Here is an 18088-nt window from a genome sequence, read left to right as displayed (position 1 = left end):
AGAGCGCCCACACTTCGCAGAGCGTCTCGGAATTGCAGAATAGCCAGGCATCATAGAGCGTCCAGGCCATACAGAGCGCCCTGGCATCACAGTGCGCCCAGGCATCAGCCAGCACCCAGGCATTACAGGGTCCCCAGGCACCATGGAGTGCCCAGGCATCAAAGAGCGTCCAGGCATCTGAGAGCACCTAGGCATCACAGTGCTCCCAGTCATCAGTGAGCGCCCAGACATTGCATGCTGCCCAAGCATTGCAGAGTGCCCAGACACCACAGAGTGCCCAGGCATTGCAGAGTGCCCAGGCATTGCAGAGCGCCCAGACATCACAAGCGCCCAGACATCACAGAGCACCTAGGCATCACAGTGCTCCCAGGCATCAGAGAGCTCCCAGGCATCAGAGAGCTCCCAGACATTGCTCCCAGGCATCGCAGTGCTCCCAGGCATCGCAGAGCTCCCAGGCATCGCAGAGCGCCCAGGCATTGCAGAGCTCCCAGGCACTGCAGCGCTCCCAGGCATCGCAGAGCACCCAGACATTGCAGAGCGCCCAGGCATCGCAGAGCGCCCAGACATTGCAGAGCTCCCAGGCATCGCAGAGCGCCCAGGCATCGCAGAGCGCCCAGACTTTGCAGAGCGCCCAGACATTGCAGAGCTCCCAGACATTGCAGAGCGCCCAGGCATCGCAGAGCGCCCAGACATTGCAGAGCGCCCAGGCATCGCAGAGCGCCCAGGCATCGCAGAGCGCCCAGACATTGCAGAGCTCCCAGGCACCACAGAGCGCCCAGGAATTGCAGAGTGCCCAAGCCAGGTCACACAGCTTTTGAAAGAGTATTCCAGTGGATGCGTAAGGCAAGACTGAGGTAAAAGTGTGCAGTTCAAGGATGAATCCATCAAAAAATCAGTACCAGCATCGACAACTAAATCTCCTATGTGATGAACAAAGTTGATAACTATCACAATAAAATGGACGGATGTGTTGGCAGAAGGTGAGGGGGAAGAGTGCAAGCATGCACCACAATCCACATCCACAGGAACTGTTGTGGGTGGCAGGGGGCAGAGGGGAACAATACAGGCACAGATCACAATCCAAATACAAAAGATATGGGCCAGGAGGGAAACAAACAGACATTGATCACAATCAAAATACAATACAGGCACACTCCACAATCCGAATACACAGGATATTTGGCCAGGTTGAAATGTCTACATCGAAATTCAAGTACTTGGCCCACGAGTAAAGACTGAAATTTAAGTAGGGACAAAGACAAATATGAAAAATGCAAAGAAACAAGTCCAGATTGCCAAGACTTAACCTAAGCAGGAATCCCTGCTCAGGTGCTTAGCAATCACCATGAACCCAGAGAAGTCTTAGCACAATGACAAAGTTGTTTATCTAGATTGAACCACAGAACTTGCCACATTTTCTCCAATAGGATCAGGGAGAGTTATAAGAGCATGGGATCATTGGCCCCTTCTTTCCAGTGACCTGCCTTGCAGGCAGTGCCTGTGTGTGGATCTCAGTGTTACCTGCCCTTGTTGGAGCAGCAGGAGGGGGAAGTGTTTGACAGGGTCTTTTAGGCCATCGAGCCTAGTTTATGAGACATTGCTTTGCAGCTGATGGGTCAATCCAAGTTCACAATATTCAAATAGCCATTTAGAATTGAGCCAGCCAGCACTCACCACAGAACTTCATCAGACAGTTCAGCATTTTCATCTATTAGATTGACAAGGAATCTGTGAGTCCTTGTCTCCATCTCTTCTTCCCGAATACACCACACCTCCCAACCCCCAAAGTCCGAGGCTGTGTGTACCAATGTAAGTGGACACTGTGCCTCTGCTGCTGCCTTGCTGGACAGACCCTGGCTGCTCCATAATCCTAACACATAGGATATTTGGACAGGTTGAAATGTCTACATCAAAATTCAAGTACCTGGCCCATGAGTGGAGACTGAAATTTAAAACGGGACAAAGGCAAATGTGAAAAATGCAAAGAAACAAGTCCAGATTGCCAAGAGCAAACCTAAGCAGGAATCCCTGCTCAGGTGCTTAGAGATCACCACAAACCCAGAGAAGTCTTAGCACAATAGCAAAGTTGTTTATCTGGATGGAACCAAATAAATGGAGGGAGGGCTGCCCGAGTGGTTGATTTTGATGGGAATTGGGGCCTACCTACCTTTTGCTGTAAATGATCACCAATCCTCCAATCACAATGATGAGAAGTGAAACGACTATTGCTACTACAATCAGCCAGTCTGAAAAACAGAAAATCACTACCTGAAAATCACACCTCAGAAAACCCATCATTTAGAACATGTCAAACATTTGAACCAGCAACAATTCATGGAAATATCAGGGTGGATTTACCACTCAAGGTACCATCTGTGGCTCAGTGGTAGCATCTTGTCTCTGAGTTAGAAGATCTTCGATAAACGTCCCAGTGACTGCTTCCTGCTGGCTCCTCATCACCCAGTCACTGGTCCCTGCTGGGATTCCCATCACCTAGTGACTGCTCCCTGCTGGGATCCCAATCACCCAGTCAATGCCTCTTGCTGGGATCCCTATCACCCAGTCAAAGCCCCTGCTGGGATTCCCATCAACTAGTGACTGCCACCTGGTGGGATTCCCATCATCCAGTGAATACCCTCTGCTGGGATTCCCGTCACCCAAAGACTGCTAAAATAAAAGCAAAATACTACAGATGCTGGAACTCTGAAATTAAAACAAAAAAATGCTGGAAATACTCAGCATCTGTGTAGAGAGCTCTGATGCAAGGTCACTGACTTGAGACATTAATGCTCCTTCTCTCTCCACAGATGCTGCCAGACCTGCTGAGTATTTCCAGCATTTTATTGTTTTTATCAACCCAAAGACTGCTGCCTGCTGTGATTCCCATCATCCAGTGATTGCCCCCTGCTGGGGTCCCCATTACCCCCATGACCTCTGTCTGCTGAGACTCCCATAACCCAGTAAATGTCCCCTGCTCTGATACCCAACATCCAGTCAATGCCCCCTGCTGGGATTCCCATCACCCAGTCAATGCCCCCTGCTGGGATTCCTATCAGCCAGTCAATGCCACCTGCTGGGATTCCCATCACCTATTGACTGTTCCCTGCTGGGATAAGCATCGTCCAGTCAATGCCGCCTACTGGGAGTCCTATCACCTAGTGACTGCTCCTTGCTGGGATAAGCAGCGCTCAGTCAATGCCACCTACTGGGATTCCCATCACGCAGTCATTGGTCCCTTCTGAGATCCCCATCACCCAATCAGTGCTGCCTGCTGGAATTCCCATCCAATCAATGCCACCTGCCGGGATTCCCATCACTCAGTCAATGCCCCTTGCTGGGATTTCCATCACCCAGTTACTGCCCCCTGCTGGGATCCCCATCACCCCAATGACTGCTGTCTGCTGGGATCCCCATCACCCCAGTGACTGCCCCCTTCTGAGATCCCCGTCACCCAGCGACTGCCCCTGCTGGATAACCTAGATAGACTGCGGTAGGGTGGGCTGGGGTCTAGGGATGTTTCAGTCACCCAGATTCAGAAGGTGAAACTGGGGACAGCAGGGTTGTAGAGCAGGAGCACAGTGCAGTGTGGTGAGGGAGATCGGGAGATTTCATCAGGCGATCTCCTGCCTCCAAACACCCCAATTGGTTAAGCAGCCATTTCTCCCCTTTCTCCAATAATTTTAGAACTAAAATGAAAAGCGTTCGAAGAAAATGAGAAAAAAAACAATTTTTTGACACTATTGTGATCTTTCTCCAGGGTTACCCACAGCAGTATCTAGGAGATTAATATTTAATTCCTGAAAACTCCCAAACAATCCCGGAATAGCCATCATGAGGCACAGAGAGCCAGTGGATGCCAGTGAGGACAAGAGTGGGACTTGGCTGCAGGATAGGATGCAAGAGGCCGAGGTCTCAATGGGTAAGAGGTTTTTGAAAGGAGGAGGCTTTCAAAATGGACGACAGAGGTGAATGGATTAGGATCCATGGGCCTGGACAGTGGGGACAGGCTGGAAATAAATAAATGGTTAAGGTGATGGCAAGAAATAAACTATAGAGGGAGAATGGGGGAGTTGGCACGATAGATGGCACGAGAAGCAAAATAAATAGGAGCAGCCAAAAGGTCAAAAGAAGAAACAAAAGATGAAAGGTATAAACTGAAGGAGGAGCCATCATAGCTGGCAGAAAAACAGATACAAAAATCAGCATCTGTTGTAACAAGGGGTGCTGCTGTCAGCCTTCTGGTGCTCAGAGAGAGTGGATTAAGTGCAGAACTCTCTTTTTGATTGGTTGTTTTTTTGCATGATGGATGTAAGCCTTTTAAATATCAAGCTAGATACAGAAGCATTATACAAGTGTTACACAAGGTGCTTCTTATGCACAAATGTGTGTGCTGAACCCCATTAGCATTGTATTGTAGTTATAATATATAGTATGGGTCATTCCAGAGTGCAAGTGAGTCCTTTCACTTTAGGGATTGAATGACAACATGTCAGCATGCTGCCCATTTAATTCTGATGCCTGGGTTCAAACCCAGCCCACACTGATGAGTTGATGGTTCAGTCTTTCCAGTGAGGCAAAGTAATCTGTGGGACATAGTTTGGATCAGTAACCTAGGATGATGAGATATAAGGCTTCCTCCCTCCACCATCTGCAATGGTACCATATGAATGGAGTCTCCGTCAGACTAGGTCCTATTTGTGAGAGGGGTCAGCTGGGCAGTTGGGACGGGAGATAGACAAGCTAAGCTGCTACAATAAAGTGTTCTTCTAAGGAAAAGCAGTTGGGCAAAGCTTTGCTTGTTTATAACTCATGTGGTATCCAGTTCAGGAAAGCTTGATGCCAAACACTGAGTCCCAATTGTAGAAAAGTATTCCATTCCTCAGTCACCGAATGCACACAGAAATCATTTTTTGTCTTACATTTGAAATAATAAATGATAACAAAGTGTGAGGTATGAGATTGTTGGTAGGATAATTCATTAAAATACAGACTACTCTTAGTCCAAAGTCACTTAGTTCAAATTATCTGATCATTTATTGAATCAAATCCCTACTTTGCTGTGATATTTATGTTGCTCAATTTAAATTAGTGGATAATTCGAATCTACTAGCACAAAAAAAACCACTGAGTAGACTGTGCACAGACATAAACCCCTTAACATGAGCTAATTTGAAGTTAATGTCTGTTGTCACCTCCTACAGTGTTGTCACTCTCATTCTATGCTCAGCAGAGTATCCAACATAAGGCAGACAACAGTCTCGGGGTCCGATCTCACCCTCAAGAAAATTCAGCAACTTAAAAGGTCTAAAGAATGGCCAGACATTTGAAAACTAGTAGAAGTGAGGAGAGTTTAAGAAGAATATGGTGTCCTACCCAAGCTGGCTTCAAGAGTCTTCTCTCCCACATCTGTTGATGGCCGTGATTTTCGACTGGGCTCATTATCCAGGATAACAAGATCTGATGTTTTGGTGTTGGTTGGTTTAGCTTGAGGCAATAGAAATAAAGACCAGTAAATTCCAGGTTTAAATGAAAGGCAAGATTTAGGGCACACTTTTTATGCAAAGGTAGCATACCCAATCTCTAATGCAACCAATCATGCTACACCCAACGGGAATTAGCGATGTCGTGAAGCAGTAAGGAAAGAGCCTAAACTCACAGGCCTCCTTTGGCATTTATAAATTTAGCATTATATAAAATCTCATGCATAATATTTCATCAGCATTTCTTTCTTAAATACAAAGTACATACCTGGACTTTACTTCCCCTTTAGTTTTAAATCCATTTATATTTTTGAATTTGGATCAGCTTTTTTTTCAATCTTATTTCTCTGCCCTTCTACACAGTCCTGTTTCAGCCAGGAGTGCAGGCCAGTGTGGGCCTGTGTCTCCATGACAACTCTCAATGCTGCACTTGATGGGAATGGGACAGGCCTCCTGCCTCCTCACTGCTTCTCCTGCTACTGTGAAGTGTTTCATTTGGCAGCCCAAAGGTCAGCAAAGCATGGCTGAGTTCTAACAGCGAGTACAAACATGACTAAATTCAAGGAGTTGCTCAGGCAGATTGGAAACATTCCACTAAAGCCAATATGTGCTTCACTGCAGATGGACAGAGAGAAGATCAGCATGGCTGCTCATTGCATGGCTGCCTGCAGGCTACAGAACAGTTTTAGCAAAGGCGGGTAGCGAGGCTATTTGCCACAACGTCACATATATCCCAAATATCTGTATTCGATGCACAAACTCAGCAAATTAGGGTGTAGCCTGCATGCCTGCTTCCAAACAAAAATCAAAGTGAGCCAGGCCGCTCCATCCAAGGGCCTCTCCTGAGCTCCACCCATGGTGGTACTGAACTGAATGATTGGGAAATCCAAGGTATCACGGAAACAATAGGAGGAGAGTGTCACTGTTAACTGGGAGTGAAGTCGCGTGGAAAGAATGTCAGTATTAACTGAGAGTGATAGGAGTGGAGAGAGGGTCAGTATTAACCGAGAGTGAAGGGATGGAGGAGAAGGTCAGTATTAACTGAGAGTGAAGGGATGGAGGAGAGGGTCGGTATTAACTGAGAGTGAAGGGAGGGAAGAGAGGGGCAGTATTAACCAAGAGTGAAGGGAGGGAGGAGGGTCAGTATTAACCAATAGTGAAATGATGGAGGAGAGGGTCGGTATTAACCGAGAGTGTAGGGATGGAGGAGAGGGTCAGTATTAACTGAGAGTGATAGGAGTGGAGAGAGGGTCAGTATTAACCGAGAGTGAAGGGATGGAGGAGAAGGTCAGTATTAACTGAGAGTGAAGGGATGGAGGAGAGGGTCGGTATTAACTGAGAGTGAAGGGAGGGAAGAGAGGGGCAGTATTAACCAAGAGTGAAGGGAGGGAGGAGGGTCAGTATTAACCAATAGTGAAATGATGGAGGAGAGGGTCGGTATTAACCGAGAGTGTAGGGATGGAGGAGAGGGTCAGTATTAACTGAGAGTGATAGGAGTGGAGAGAGGGTCAGTATTACCCAATAGTGAAGGGATGGAGGAGAGGGTCAGTATTAACCAATAGTGAAAGGATGGAGGAGAGGGTCAGTATTACCCAATAGTGAAGGAATGGAGGAGAGGGTCAGTATTAACCGAGAGTGAAGGGAGGGAAGAGAGGGGCAGTATTAACCGAGAGTGAAGGGATGGAGGAGAGGGTCAGTATTAACCGAGAGTGAAGGGATGGATGAGAGGGTCAGTATTAACCGAGAATGAAGGTAGGGAGGAGAGGGTCAGAATTAACCGAGAATGAAGGGAGGGAGGAGAGGGTCAGTATTAACCAAGAGTGAAGGGCTGGAGGAGAGGGTCAGTATTAACCAAGAGTGAAGGGAGGGATGAGAGGGCCAGTATTAACCGTGAAGGGAGGGAGGAGAGAGTCAGTATTAACCGAGAATGAAGGTAGGGAGGAGAGGGTCAGAATTAACCGAGAGTGAAGGGCTGGAGGAGAGGGTCAGTATTAACCAAGAGTGAAGGGAGAGAGGAGAGGGTTAGTATTAACCAAGAGTGAAGGGATGGATGAGATGGTCAGTATTAACCAAGAGTGAAGGGAGAGAGGAGAGGGTTAGTATTAACCGAGAGTGAAGGGCTGGAGGAGAGGGTCAGTATTAACCAAGAGTGAAGGGAGAGAGGAGAGGGTTAGTATTAACCGAGAGTGAAGGGCTGGAGGAGAGGGTCAGTATTAACCAAGAGTGAAGGGAGAGAGGAGAGGGTTAGTATTAACCGAGAGTGAAGGGCTGGAGGAGAGGGTTAGTATTAACCAAGAGTGAAGGGATGGATGAGATGGTCAGTATTTACCGAGAGTGAAGGGAGGGAGGAGAGAGTCAGTATTAACCGAGAGTGAAGGGATGGATGAGATGGTCAGTATTAACAGAGAGTGAAGGGAGGGAGGAGGGTCAGTATTAACCGAGAGTGAAGGGATGGATGAGAGGGTCAGTATTAACCAATAGTCAAGGGAGGGAGGAGAGGGTCAGTATTAACCAAGTGAAGGGAGGGAGGAGAGGGCCAGTATTAACCAAGAGTGAAGAGATGGATGAAAGGGTCAGTATTAACCAATAGTGAAAGGAGGGAGGAGAGGGTCAGTATTAACCAAGAGTGAAGGGAGGGAGGAGAGGGTCAGAATTAACCAAGAGTGAAGGGAGGGAGGAGAGGGTCAGTATTAACCAAGAGTGAAAGGAGGGAGGAGAGGGTCAGTATTAACTGAGAATGAAGGGAAGGAGGAGATGGTCAGTATTAACCGTGAAGGGAGGGAGGAGAGAGTCAGTATTAACCAAGAGTGAAGGGAGGGAGGAGAGGGTCAGTATTAACCAAGAGTGAAGGGAGGGAGGAGAGGGTCAGTATTAACTGAGAATGAAGGGAAGGAGGAGATGGTCAGTATTAACCGTGAAGGGAGGGAGGAGAGAGTCAGTATTAACCAAGAGTGAAGGGAGGGAGGAGAGGGTCAGTATTAACCAAGAGTGAAGGGAGGGAGGAGAGGGTCAGTATTAACTGAGAATGAAGGGAAGGAGGAGAGGGTCAGTATTAACCGTGAAGGGAGGGAGGAGAGGGTCAGTATTAACTGAGAATGAAGGGAGGGAGGAGATGGTCAGTATTAACCGTGAAGGGAGGGAGGAGAGGGTCAGTATTAACAGAGAGTGAAGGGAGGGAGGAGGGTCAGTATTAACCGAGAGTGAAGGTATGGATGAGAGGGTCAGTATTAACCAATAGTGAAGGGAGGGGGGAGAGGGTCAGTATTAACCAAGTGAAGGGAGGGAGGAGAGGGCCAGTATTAACCGAGAGTGAAGGGAGGGAGGAGGGTCAGTACTTACCGAGAGTGAAGGGAGGGAGGAGATGGTCAGTATTAACCAAGAGTGAAGGGATGGATGAGATGGTCAGTATTTACCGAGAGTGAAGGGAGGGAGGAGAGGGTCAGTATTAACCGAGAGTGAAGGGATGGAGGAGAGGGTCAGTATTAACCAATAGTGAAGGGAGGGAGGAGAGGGTCAGTATTAACCAAGAGTGAAGGGAGGGATGAGAGGGCCAGTATTAACCGAGAGTGAAGGGATGGAGGAGAGGGTCAGTATTAACCAAGAGTGAAGGGAGGGATGAGATGGTCAGTACTTACCGAGAGTGAAGGGAGGGAGGAGAGGGTCAGTATTAACCGAGAGTGAAGGGAGGGAGGAGGGTCAGTATTAACCGAGAGTGAAGGGATGGATGAGAGGGTCAGTATTAACCAAGAGTGAAGGGAGGGATGAGATGGTCAGTACTTACCGAGAGTGAAGGGAGGGAGGAGAGGGTCAGTATTAACCAAGAGTGAAGGGAGGGAGGAGATGGTCAGTACTTACCGAGAGTGAAGGGAGGGAGGAGAGGGTCAGTATTAACCAAGAGTGAAGAGAGGGAGGAGAGGGACAATATTAAACAAGAGTGAAGGGAGGGATGAGATGGTCAGTACTTACCGAGAGTGAAGGGATGGAGCAGAGGGTCAGTATTAACCAAGAGTGAAGGGAGGGATGAGATGGTCAGTACTTACCGAGAGTGAAGGGATGGAGGAGAGGGTCAGTATTAACCAAGAGTGAAGGGAGGGATGAGAGGGCCAGTATTAACCGAGAGTGAAGGGATGGAGGAGAGGGTCAGTATTAACCAAGAGTGAAGGGAGGGATGAGATGGTCAGTACTTACCGAGAGTGAAGGGATGGAGGAGAGGTTCAGTATTAACAGAGAGTGAAGGGAGGGAGGAGGGTCAGTATTAACCGAGAGTGAAGGGATGGATGAGAGGGTCAGCATTAACCAATAGTGAAGGGAGGGAGGAAAGGGTCAGTATTAACCAAGAGTGAAGGGAGGGAGGAGAGGGTCAGTATTAACCAAGAGTGAAGGGAGGGAGGAGAGGGTCAGTATTAACCAATAGTGAAAGGAGGGAGGAGAGGTCCAGTATTAACCAAGAGTGAAGGGAGGGAGGAGAGGGTCAGTATTAACCAAGTGAAGGGAGGGAGGAGAGGGTCAGTATTAAACAAGAGTGAAGGGAGGGAGGAGAGGGTCAGTATTAACCAATAGTGAAGGGAGGGAGGAGAGGGTCAGTATTAACCAATAGTGAAGGGAGGGAGGAGAGGGTCAGTATTAACCAAGAGTGAAAGGAGGGAGGAGAGGTCCAGTATTAACCAAGAGTGAAGGGAGGTAGGCGAGGGTCAGTATTAACCAAGACTGAAGGGAGGGATGAGATGGTCAGTATTTACCGAGAGTGAAGGGATGGATGAGAGGGTCAGTATTAAACGAGAGTGAAGGGATGGAGGAGAGGTTCAGTATTAACAGAGAGTGAAGGGAGGGAGGAGGGTCAGTATTAACCGAGAGTGAAGGGATGGATGAGAGGGTCAGTATTAACCAATAGTGAAGGGAGGGAGGAGAGGGTCAGTATTAACCAAGTGAAGGGAGGGAGGAGAGGGTCAGTATTAACCAAGAGTGAAAGGAGGGAGGAGAGGTCCAGTATTAACCGAGAATGAAGGGAAGGAGGAGATGGTCAGTATTAACCGTGAAGGGAGGGAGGAGAGTGTCAGTATTAACCAAGAGTGAAGGGAGGGAGGAGAGGGTCAGTATTAACCAAGAGTGAAGGGAGGGAGGAGAGGTCCAGCATTAACCAAGGGTGAAGGGAGGGAGGAGAGGGTCAGTATTAACCAAGAGTGAAGGGAGGGAGGAGAGGGTCAGAGTTAACCAAGAGTGAAGGGAGGGAGGAGAGGGTCAGTATTAACCAAGAGTGAAAGGAGGGAGGAGAGGTCCAGTATTAACCAATAGTGAAGGGATGGAGGAGAGGTCCAGTATTAACCGAGAGTGAAGGGAGGGAGGAGAGGTCCAGTATTAACCAAGAGTGAAGGGAGGGAGGAGAGGTCCAGCATTAACCAAGGGTGAAGGGAGGGAGGAGAGGGTCAGTATTAACCAAGAGTGAAGGGAGGGAGGAGAGGGTCAGAATTAACCAAGAGTGAAGGGAGGGAGGAGAGGGTCAGTATTAACCAAGAGTGAAAGGAGGGAGGAGAGGTCCAGTATTAACCAATAGTGAAGGGATGGAGGAGAGGTCCAGTATTAACCGAGAGTGAAGGGAGGGAGGAGAGGTCCAGTATTAACCAAGAGTGAAGGGAGGGAGGAGAGGGTCTGTATTAACCAAGAGTGAAGGGATGGAGGAAGGGTTAGTATTAACCGAGAATGAAGGGAAGGAGGAGATGGTCAGTATTAACTGTGAAGGGAGGGAGGAGAGGGTCAGTATTAACCAAGAGTGAAGGGAGGGAGGAGAGGGTCAGTATTAACCAAGAGTGAAGGGAGGGAGGAGAGGGTCAGTATTAACTGAGAATGAAGGGAAGGAGCAGATGGTCAGTATTAACCGTGAAGGGAGGGAGGAGAGAGTCAGTATTAACCAAGAGTGAAGGGAGGGAGGAGAGGGTCAGTATTAACCAAGAGTGAGGGGAGGGAGGAGAGGGTCAGTATTCACTGAAAATGAAGGGAAGGAGGAGAGGGTCAGTATTAACCGTGAAGGGAGGGAGGAGAGGGTCAGTATTAACTGAGAATGAAGGGAGGGAGGAGATGGTCAGTATTAACCGTGAAGGGAGGGAGGAGAGGGTCAGTATTAACCAAGAGTGAAGGGATGGATGAGAGGGTCAGTATTAACCGAGAGTGAAGGGAGGGAGGAGATGGTCAGTATTAACCGAGAGAGAAGGGATGGATGAGAGGGTCAGTATTAACCGAGAGTGAAGGGATGGATGAGAGGGTCAGTATTAACCAAGAATGAAGGGAGGGAGGAGAGGGTCAGTATTAACCAAGAGTGAAAGGAGGGAGGAGAGGTCCAGTATTAACCAATAGTGAAGTGATGGAGGAGAGGTCCAGTATTAACCAAGAGTGAAGGGAGGGAGGAGAGGTCCAGTATTAACCAAGAGTGAAGGGAGGGAGGAGAGGGTCTGTATTAACCAAGAGTGAAGGGATGGAGGCAAGGGTTAGTATTAACCGAGAATGAAGGGAAGGAGGAGATGGTCAGTATTAACCGTGAAGGGAGGGAGGAGAGGGTCAGTATTAACCAAGAGTGAAGGGAGGGAGGAGAGGGTCAGTATTAACCAAGAGTGAAGGGAGGGAGGAGAGGGTCAGTATTAACTGAGAATGAAGGGAAGGAGGAGATGGTCAGTATTAACCGTGAAGGGAGGGAGGAGAGAGTCAGTATTAACTGAGAAGGAAGGGAGGGAGGCGATGGTCAGTATTAACCGTGAAGGGAGGGAGGAGAGGGTCAGTATTAACCAAGAGTGAAGGGATGGATGAGAGGGTCAGTATTAACCGAGAGTGAAGGGAGGGAGGAGATGGTCAGTATTAACCGAGAGAGAAGGGATGGATGAGAGGGTCAGTATTAACCAAGAATGAAGGGAGGGAGCAGAGGGTCGGTATTAACCAAGAATGAAGGGAGGGAGGAGAGGGTCAGTTTTAACCAAGAGTGAAGAGATGGAGGAGATGGTCAGTATTAACCAAGAGTGAAGGGAGGGAGGAGAGGTCCAGTATTAACCAAGAGTGAAGGGATGGAGGAGAGGTCCAGTATTAACCAAGAGTGAAGGGATGGAGGCAAGGGTTAGTATTAACCGAGAATGAACGGAAGGAGGAGATGGTCAGTATTAACCGTGAAGGGAGGGAGGAGAGGGTCAGTATTAACCAAGAGTGAAGGGAGGGAGGAGAGGGTCAGTATTAACCAAGAGTGAAGGGAGGGAGGAGAGGGTCAGTATTAACTGAGAATGAAGGGAAGGAGGAGAGGGTCAGTATTAACCATGAGTGGAAGGGAGGGAGGAGAGAGTCAGTATTAACCAAGAGTGAAGGGAGGGAGGAGAGGGTCAGTATTAACCAAGAGTGAAGGGAGGGAGGAGAGGGTCAGTATTAACCAAGAGTGAAGGGATGGAGGAGAGGGTCAGTATTAACTGAGAATGAAGGGAAGGAGGAGAGGGTCAGTATTAACCGTGAAGGGAGGGAGGAGAGGGTCAGTATTAACTGAGAATGAAGGGAAGGAGGAGATGGTCAGTATTAACTGTGAAGGGAGGGAGGAGAGGGTCAGTATTAACCAAGAGTGAAGGGAGGGAGGAGAGGGTCAGTATTAACTGAGAATGAAGGGAAGGAGGACATGGTCAGTATTAACCGTGAAGGGATGGATGAGAGGGTCAGTATTAACCAAGAATGAAGGGAGGGAGGAGAGGGTCAGTATTAACCAAGAGTGAAAGGAGGGAGGAGAGGTCCAGTATTAACCAATAGTGAAGTGATGGAGGAGAGGTCCAGTATTAACCAAGAGTGAAGGGAGGGAGGAGAGGTCCAGTATTAACCAAGAGTGAAGGGAGGGAGGAGAGGGTCTGTATTAACCAAGAGTGAAGGGATGGAGGCAAGGGTTAGTATTAACCGAGAATGAAGGGAAGGAGGAGATGGTCAGTATTAACCGTGAAGGGAGGGAGGAGAGGGTCAGTATTAACCAAGAGTGAAGGGAGGGAGGAGAGGGTCAGTATTAACCAAGAGTGAAGGGAGGGAGGAGAGGGTCAGTATTAACTGAGAATGAAGGGAAGGAGGAGATGGTCAGTATTAACCGTGAAGGGAGGGAGGAGAGAGTCAGTATTAACCAAGAGTGAAGGGAGGGAGGAGAGGGTCAGTATTAACCAAGAGTGAAGGGAGGGAGGAGAGGGTCAGTATTAACTGAGAATGAAGGGAAGGAGGAGAGGGTCAGTATTAACCGTGAAGGGAGGGAGGAGAGGGTCAGTATTAACTGAGAAGGAAGGGAGGGAGGCGATGGTCAGTATTAACCGTGAAGGGAGGGAGGAGAGGGTCAGTATTAACAGAGAGTGAAGGGAGGGAGGAGGGTCAGTATTAACCGAGAGTGAAGGTATGGATGAGAGGGTCAGTATTAACCAATAGTGAAGGGAGGGGGGAGAGGGTCAGTATTAACCAAGTGAAGGGAGGGAGGAGAGGGCCAGTATTAACCAAGAGTGAAGGGATGGATGAGAGGGTCAGTATTAACCAATAGTGAAAGGAGGGAGGAGATGGTCAGTATTAACCAAGAGTGAAAGGAGGGAGGAGAGGGTCAGTATTAACCAAGAGTGAAAGGAGGGAGGAGAGGTCCAGTATTAACCAAGGGTGAAGGGAGGGAGGAGAGGGTCAGTATTAACCAAGTGAAGGGAGGGAGGAGAGGGTCAGTATTAACCAAGAGTGAAAGGAGGGAGGAGAGGTCCAGTATTAACCAAGGGTGAAGGGAGGGAGGAGAGGGTCAGTATTAACCAAGAGTGAAGGGAGGGAGGAGAGGGTCAGTATTAACCAAGAGTGAAGAGAGGGAGGAGAGGGTCAGTATTAACCAAGAGTGAAGGGATGGGGGAGAGGGTCAGTATTAACCAATAGTGAAGGGAGGGAGGAGAGGGTCAGTATTAACCAAGAGTGAAGGGAGGGATGAGATGGTCAGTATTTACCGAGAGTGAAGGGAGGGAGGAGAGGGTCAGTATTAACCAAGAGTGAAGGGAGGGATGAGAGGGCCAGTATTAACCGAGAGTGAAGGGATGGAGGAGATGGTCAGTACTTACCGAGAGTGAAGGGAGGGATGAGATGGTCAGTACTTACCGAGAGTGAAGGGAGGGATGAGATGGTCAGTATTAACAGAGAGTGAAGGGAGGGAGGAGGGTCAGTATTAACCGAGAGTGAAGGGATGGATGAGAGGGTCAGTATTAACCAAGAGTGAAGGGAGGGATGAGATGGTCAGTATTAACAGAGAGTGAAGGGAGGGAGGAGGGTCAGTATTAACCGAGAGTGAAGGGATGGATGAGAGGGTCAGTATTAACCAATAGTGAAGGGAGGGAGGAGAGGGTCAGTATTAACCAAGAGTGAAAGGAGGGAGGAGAGGTCCAGTATTAACCAAGAGTGAAGGGAGGTAGGCGAGGGTCAGTATTAACCAAGACTGAAGGGAGGGATGAGATGGTCAGGATTTACCGAGAGTGAAGGGATGGATGAGAGGGTCAGTATTAAACGAGAGTGAAGGGATGGAGGAGAGGTTCAGTATTAACAGAGAGTGAAGGGAGGGAGGAGGGTCAGTATTAACCGAGAGTGAAGGGATGGATGAGAGGGTCAGTATTAACCAAGTGAAGGGAGGGAGGAGAGGGTCAGTATTAACCAAGTGAAGGGAGGGAGGAGAGGGTCAGTATTAACCAAGAGTGAAAGGAGAGAGGAGAGGTCCAGTATTAACCGAGAATGAAGGGAAGGAGGAGATGGTCAGTATTAACCGTGAAGGGAGGGAGGAGAGTGTCAGTATTAACCAAGAGTGAAGGGAGGGAGGAGAGGGTCAGTATTAACCAAGAGTGAAGGGAGGGAGGAGAGGTCCAGCATTAACCAAGGGTGAAGGGAGGGAGGAGAGGGTCAGTATTAACCAAGAGTGAAGGGAGGGAGGAGAGGGTCAGAATTAACCAAGAGTGAAGGGAGGGAGGAGAGGGTCAGTATTAACCAAGAGTGAAAGGAGGGAGGAGAGGTCCAGTATTAACCAATAGTGAAGGGATGGAGGAGAGGTCCAGTATTAACCGAGAGTGAAGGGAGGGAGGAGAGGTCCAGTATTAACCAAGAGTGAAGGGAGGGAGGAGAGGGTCTGTATTAACCAAGAGTGAAGGGATGGAGGAAGGGTTAGTATTAACCGAGAATGAAGGGAAGGAGGAGATGGTCAGTATTAACTGTGAAGGGAGGGAGGAGAGGGTCAGTATTAACCAAGAGTGAAGGGAGGGAGGAGAGGGTCAGTATTAACCAAGAGTGAAGGGAGGGAGGAGAGGGTCAGTATTAACTGAGAATGAAGGGAAGGAGCAGATGGTCAGTATTAACCGTGAAGGGAGGGAGGAGAGAGTCAGTATTAACCAAGAGTGAAGGGAGGGAGGAGAGGGTCAGTATTAACCAAGAGTGAGGGGAGGGAGGAGAGGGTCAGTATTCACTGAAAATGAAGGGAAGGAGGAGAGGGTCAGTATTAACCGTGAAGGGAGGGAGGAGAGGGTCAGTATTAACTGAGAATGAAGGGAGGGAGGAGATGGTCAGTATTAACCGTGAAGGGAGGGAGGAGAGGGTCAGTATTAACCAAGAGTGAAGGGATGGATGAGAGGGTCAGTATTAACCGAGAGAGAAGGGATGGATGAGAGGGTCAGTATTAACCGAGAGTGAAGGGATGGATGAGAGGGTCAGTATTAACCAAGAATGAAGGGAGGGAGGAGAGGGTCAGTATTAACCAAGAGTGAAAGGAGGGAGGAGAGGTCCAGTATTAACCAATAGTGAAGTGATGGAGGAGAGGTCCAGTATTAACCAAGAGTGAAGGGAGGGAGGAGAGGTCCAGTATTAACCAAGAGTGAAGGGAGGGAGGAGAGGGTCTGTATTAACCAAGAGTGAAGGGATGGAGGCAAGGGTTAGTATTAACCGAGAATGAAGGGAAGGAGGAGATGGTCAGTATTAACCGTGAAGGGAGGGAGGAGAGGGTCAGTATTAACCAAGAGTGAAGGGAGGGAGGAGAGGGTCAGTATTAACCAAGAGTGAAGGGAGGGAGGAGAGGGTCAGTATTAACTGAGAATGAAGGGAAGGAGGAGATGGTCAGTATTAACCGTGAAGGGAGGGAGGAGAGAGTCAGTATTAACCAAGAGTGAAGGGAGGGAGGAGAGGGTCAGTATTAACCAAGAGTGAAGGGAGGGAGGAGAGGGTCAGTATTAACTGAGAATGAAGGGAAGGAGGAGAGGGTCAGTATTAACCGTGAAGGGAGGGAGGAGAGGGTCAGTATTAACTGAGAAGGAAGGGAGGGAGGCAATGGTCAGTATTAACCGTGAAGGGAGGGAGGAGAGGGTCAGTATTAACCAAGAGTGAAGGGATGGATGAGAGGGTCAGTATTAACCGAGAGTGAAGTGAGGGAGGAGATGGTCAGTATTAACCGAGAGTGAAGGGAGGGAGGAGATGGTCAGTATTAACCGAGAGTGAAGGGATGGATGAGAGGGTCAGTATTAACCAAGAATGAAGGGAGGGAGCAGAGGGTCAGTTTTAACCAAGAGTGAAGAGATGGAGGAGATGGTCAGTATTAACCAAGAGTGAAGGGAGGGAGGAGAGGTCCAGTATTAACCAAGAGTGAAGGGATGGAGGAGAGGTCCAGTATTAACCAAGAGTGAAGGGATGGAGGCAAGGGTTAGTATTAACCGAGAATGAACGGAAGGAGGAGATGGTCAGTATTAACCGTGAAGGGAGGGAGGAGAGGGTCAGTATTAACCAAGAGTGAAGGGAGGGAGGAGAGGGTCAGTATTAACCAAGAGTGAAGTGAGGGAGGAGAGGGTCAGTATTAACTGAGAATGAAGGGAAGGAGAAGATGGTCAGTATTAACCAAGAGTGGAAGGGAGGGAGGAGAGAGTCAGTATTAACCAAGAGTGAAGGGAGGGAGGAGAGGGTCAGTATTAACCAAGAGTGAAGGGAGGGAGGAGAGGGTCAGTATTAACTGAGAATGAAGGGAAGGAGAAGATGGTCAGTATTAACCAAGAGTGGAAGGGAGGGAGGAGAGAGTCAGTATTAACCAAGAGTGAAGGGAGGGAGGAGAGGGTCAATATTAACCAAGAGTGAAGGGAGGGAGGAGAGGGTCAGTATTAACCAAGAGTGAAGGGATGGAGGAGAGGGTCAGTATTAACTGAGAATGAAGGGAAGGAGGAGAGGGTCAGTATTAACCGTGAAGGGAGGGAGGAGAGGGTCAGTATTAACTGAGAATGAAGGGAAGGAGGAGATGGTCAGTATTAACTGTGAAGGGAGGGAGGAGAGGGTCAGTATTAACCAAGAGTGAAGGGAGGGAGGAGAGGGTCAGTATTAACTGAGAATGAAGGGAAGGAGGAGATGGTCAGTATTAACCGTGAAGGGATGGATGAGAGGGTCAGTATTAACCAAGAATGAAGGGAGGGAGGAGAGGGTCAGTATTAACCAAGAGTGAAAGGAGGGAGGAGAGGTCCAGTATTAACCAAGAGTGAAGGGAGGGAGGAGAGGTCCAGTATTAACCAAGAGTGAAGGGAGGGAGGAGAGGGTCTGTATTAACCAAGAGTGAAGGGATGGAGGCAAGGGTTAGTATTAACCGAGAATGAAGG

The 18088-nt window shown here is 48.7% G+C and overlaps 1 protein-coding gene across 2 annotated transcripts in view; it reads right to left on the bottom strand.

Annotated features, from left to right (window-relative positions):
• LOC137377271 (CD44 antigen-like) overlaps nucleotides 1–18088 on the bottom strand; it is a 291352-nt gene that overhangs the window by 15126 nt on the left and 258138 nt on the right. The window contains exons 6-7 of one of the 2 annotated variants that reach the window (XM_068046813.1): nucleotides 5374–5484; nucleotides 2168–2246 (exon numbers count right to left, since the gene is read on the bottom strand). In XM_068046813.1, coding sequence (XP_067902914.1) covers nucleotides 2168–2246; nucleotides 5374–5484 — 190 coding nt within the window. The remainder of the gene's footprint in view (nucleotides 1–2167; nucleotides 2247–5373; nucleotides 5485–18088) is intronic. The other variant, XM_068046814.1, reaches the window with a different exon arrangement.

Source organism: Heterodontus francisci, chromosome 14 (assembly GCF_036365525.1).
Source record: "Heterodontus francisci isolate sHetFra1 chromosome 14, sHetFra1.hap1, whole genome shotgun sequence".
NCBI classification, from domain to species: Eukaryota; Metazoa; Chordata; class Chondrichthyes; order Heterodontiformes; family Heterodontidae; genus Heterodontus; species Heterodontus francisci.
This window is presented reverse-complemented; position numbering and strand designations above follow the sequence as displayed.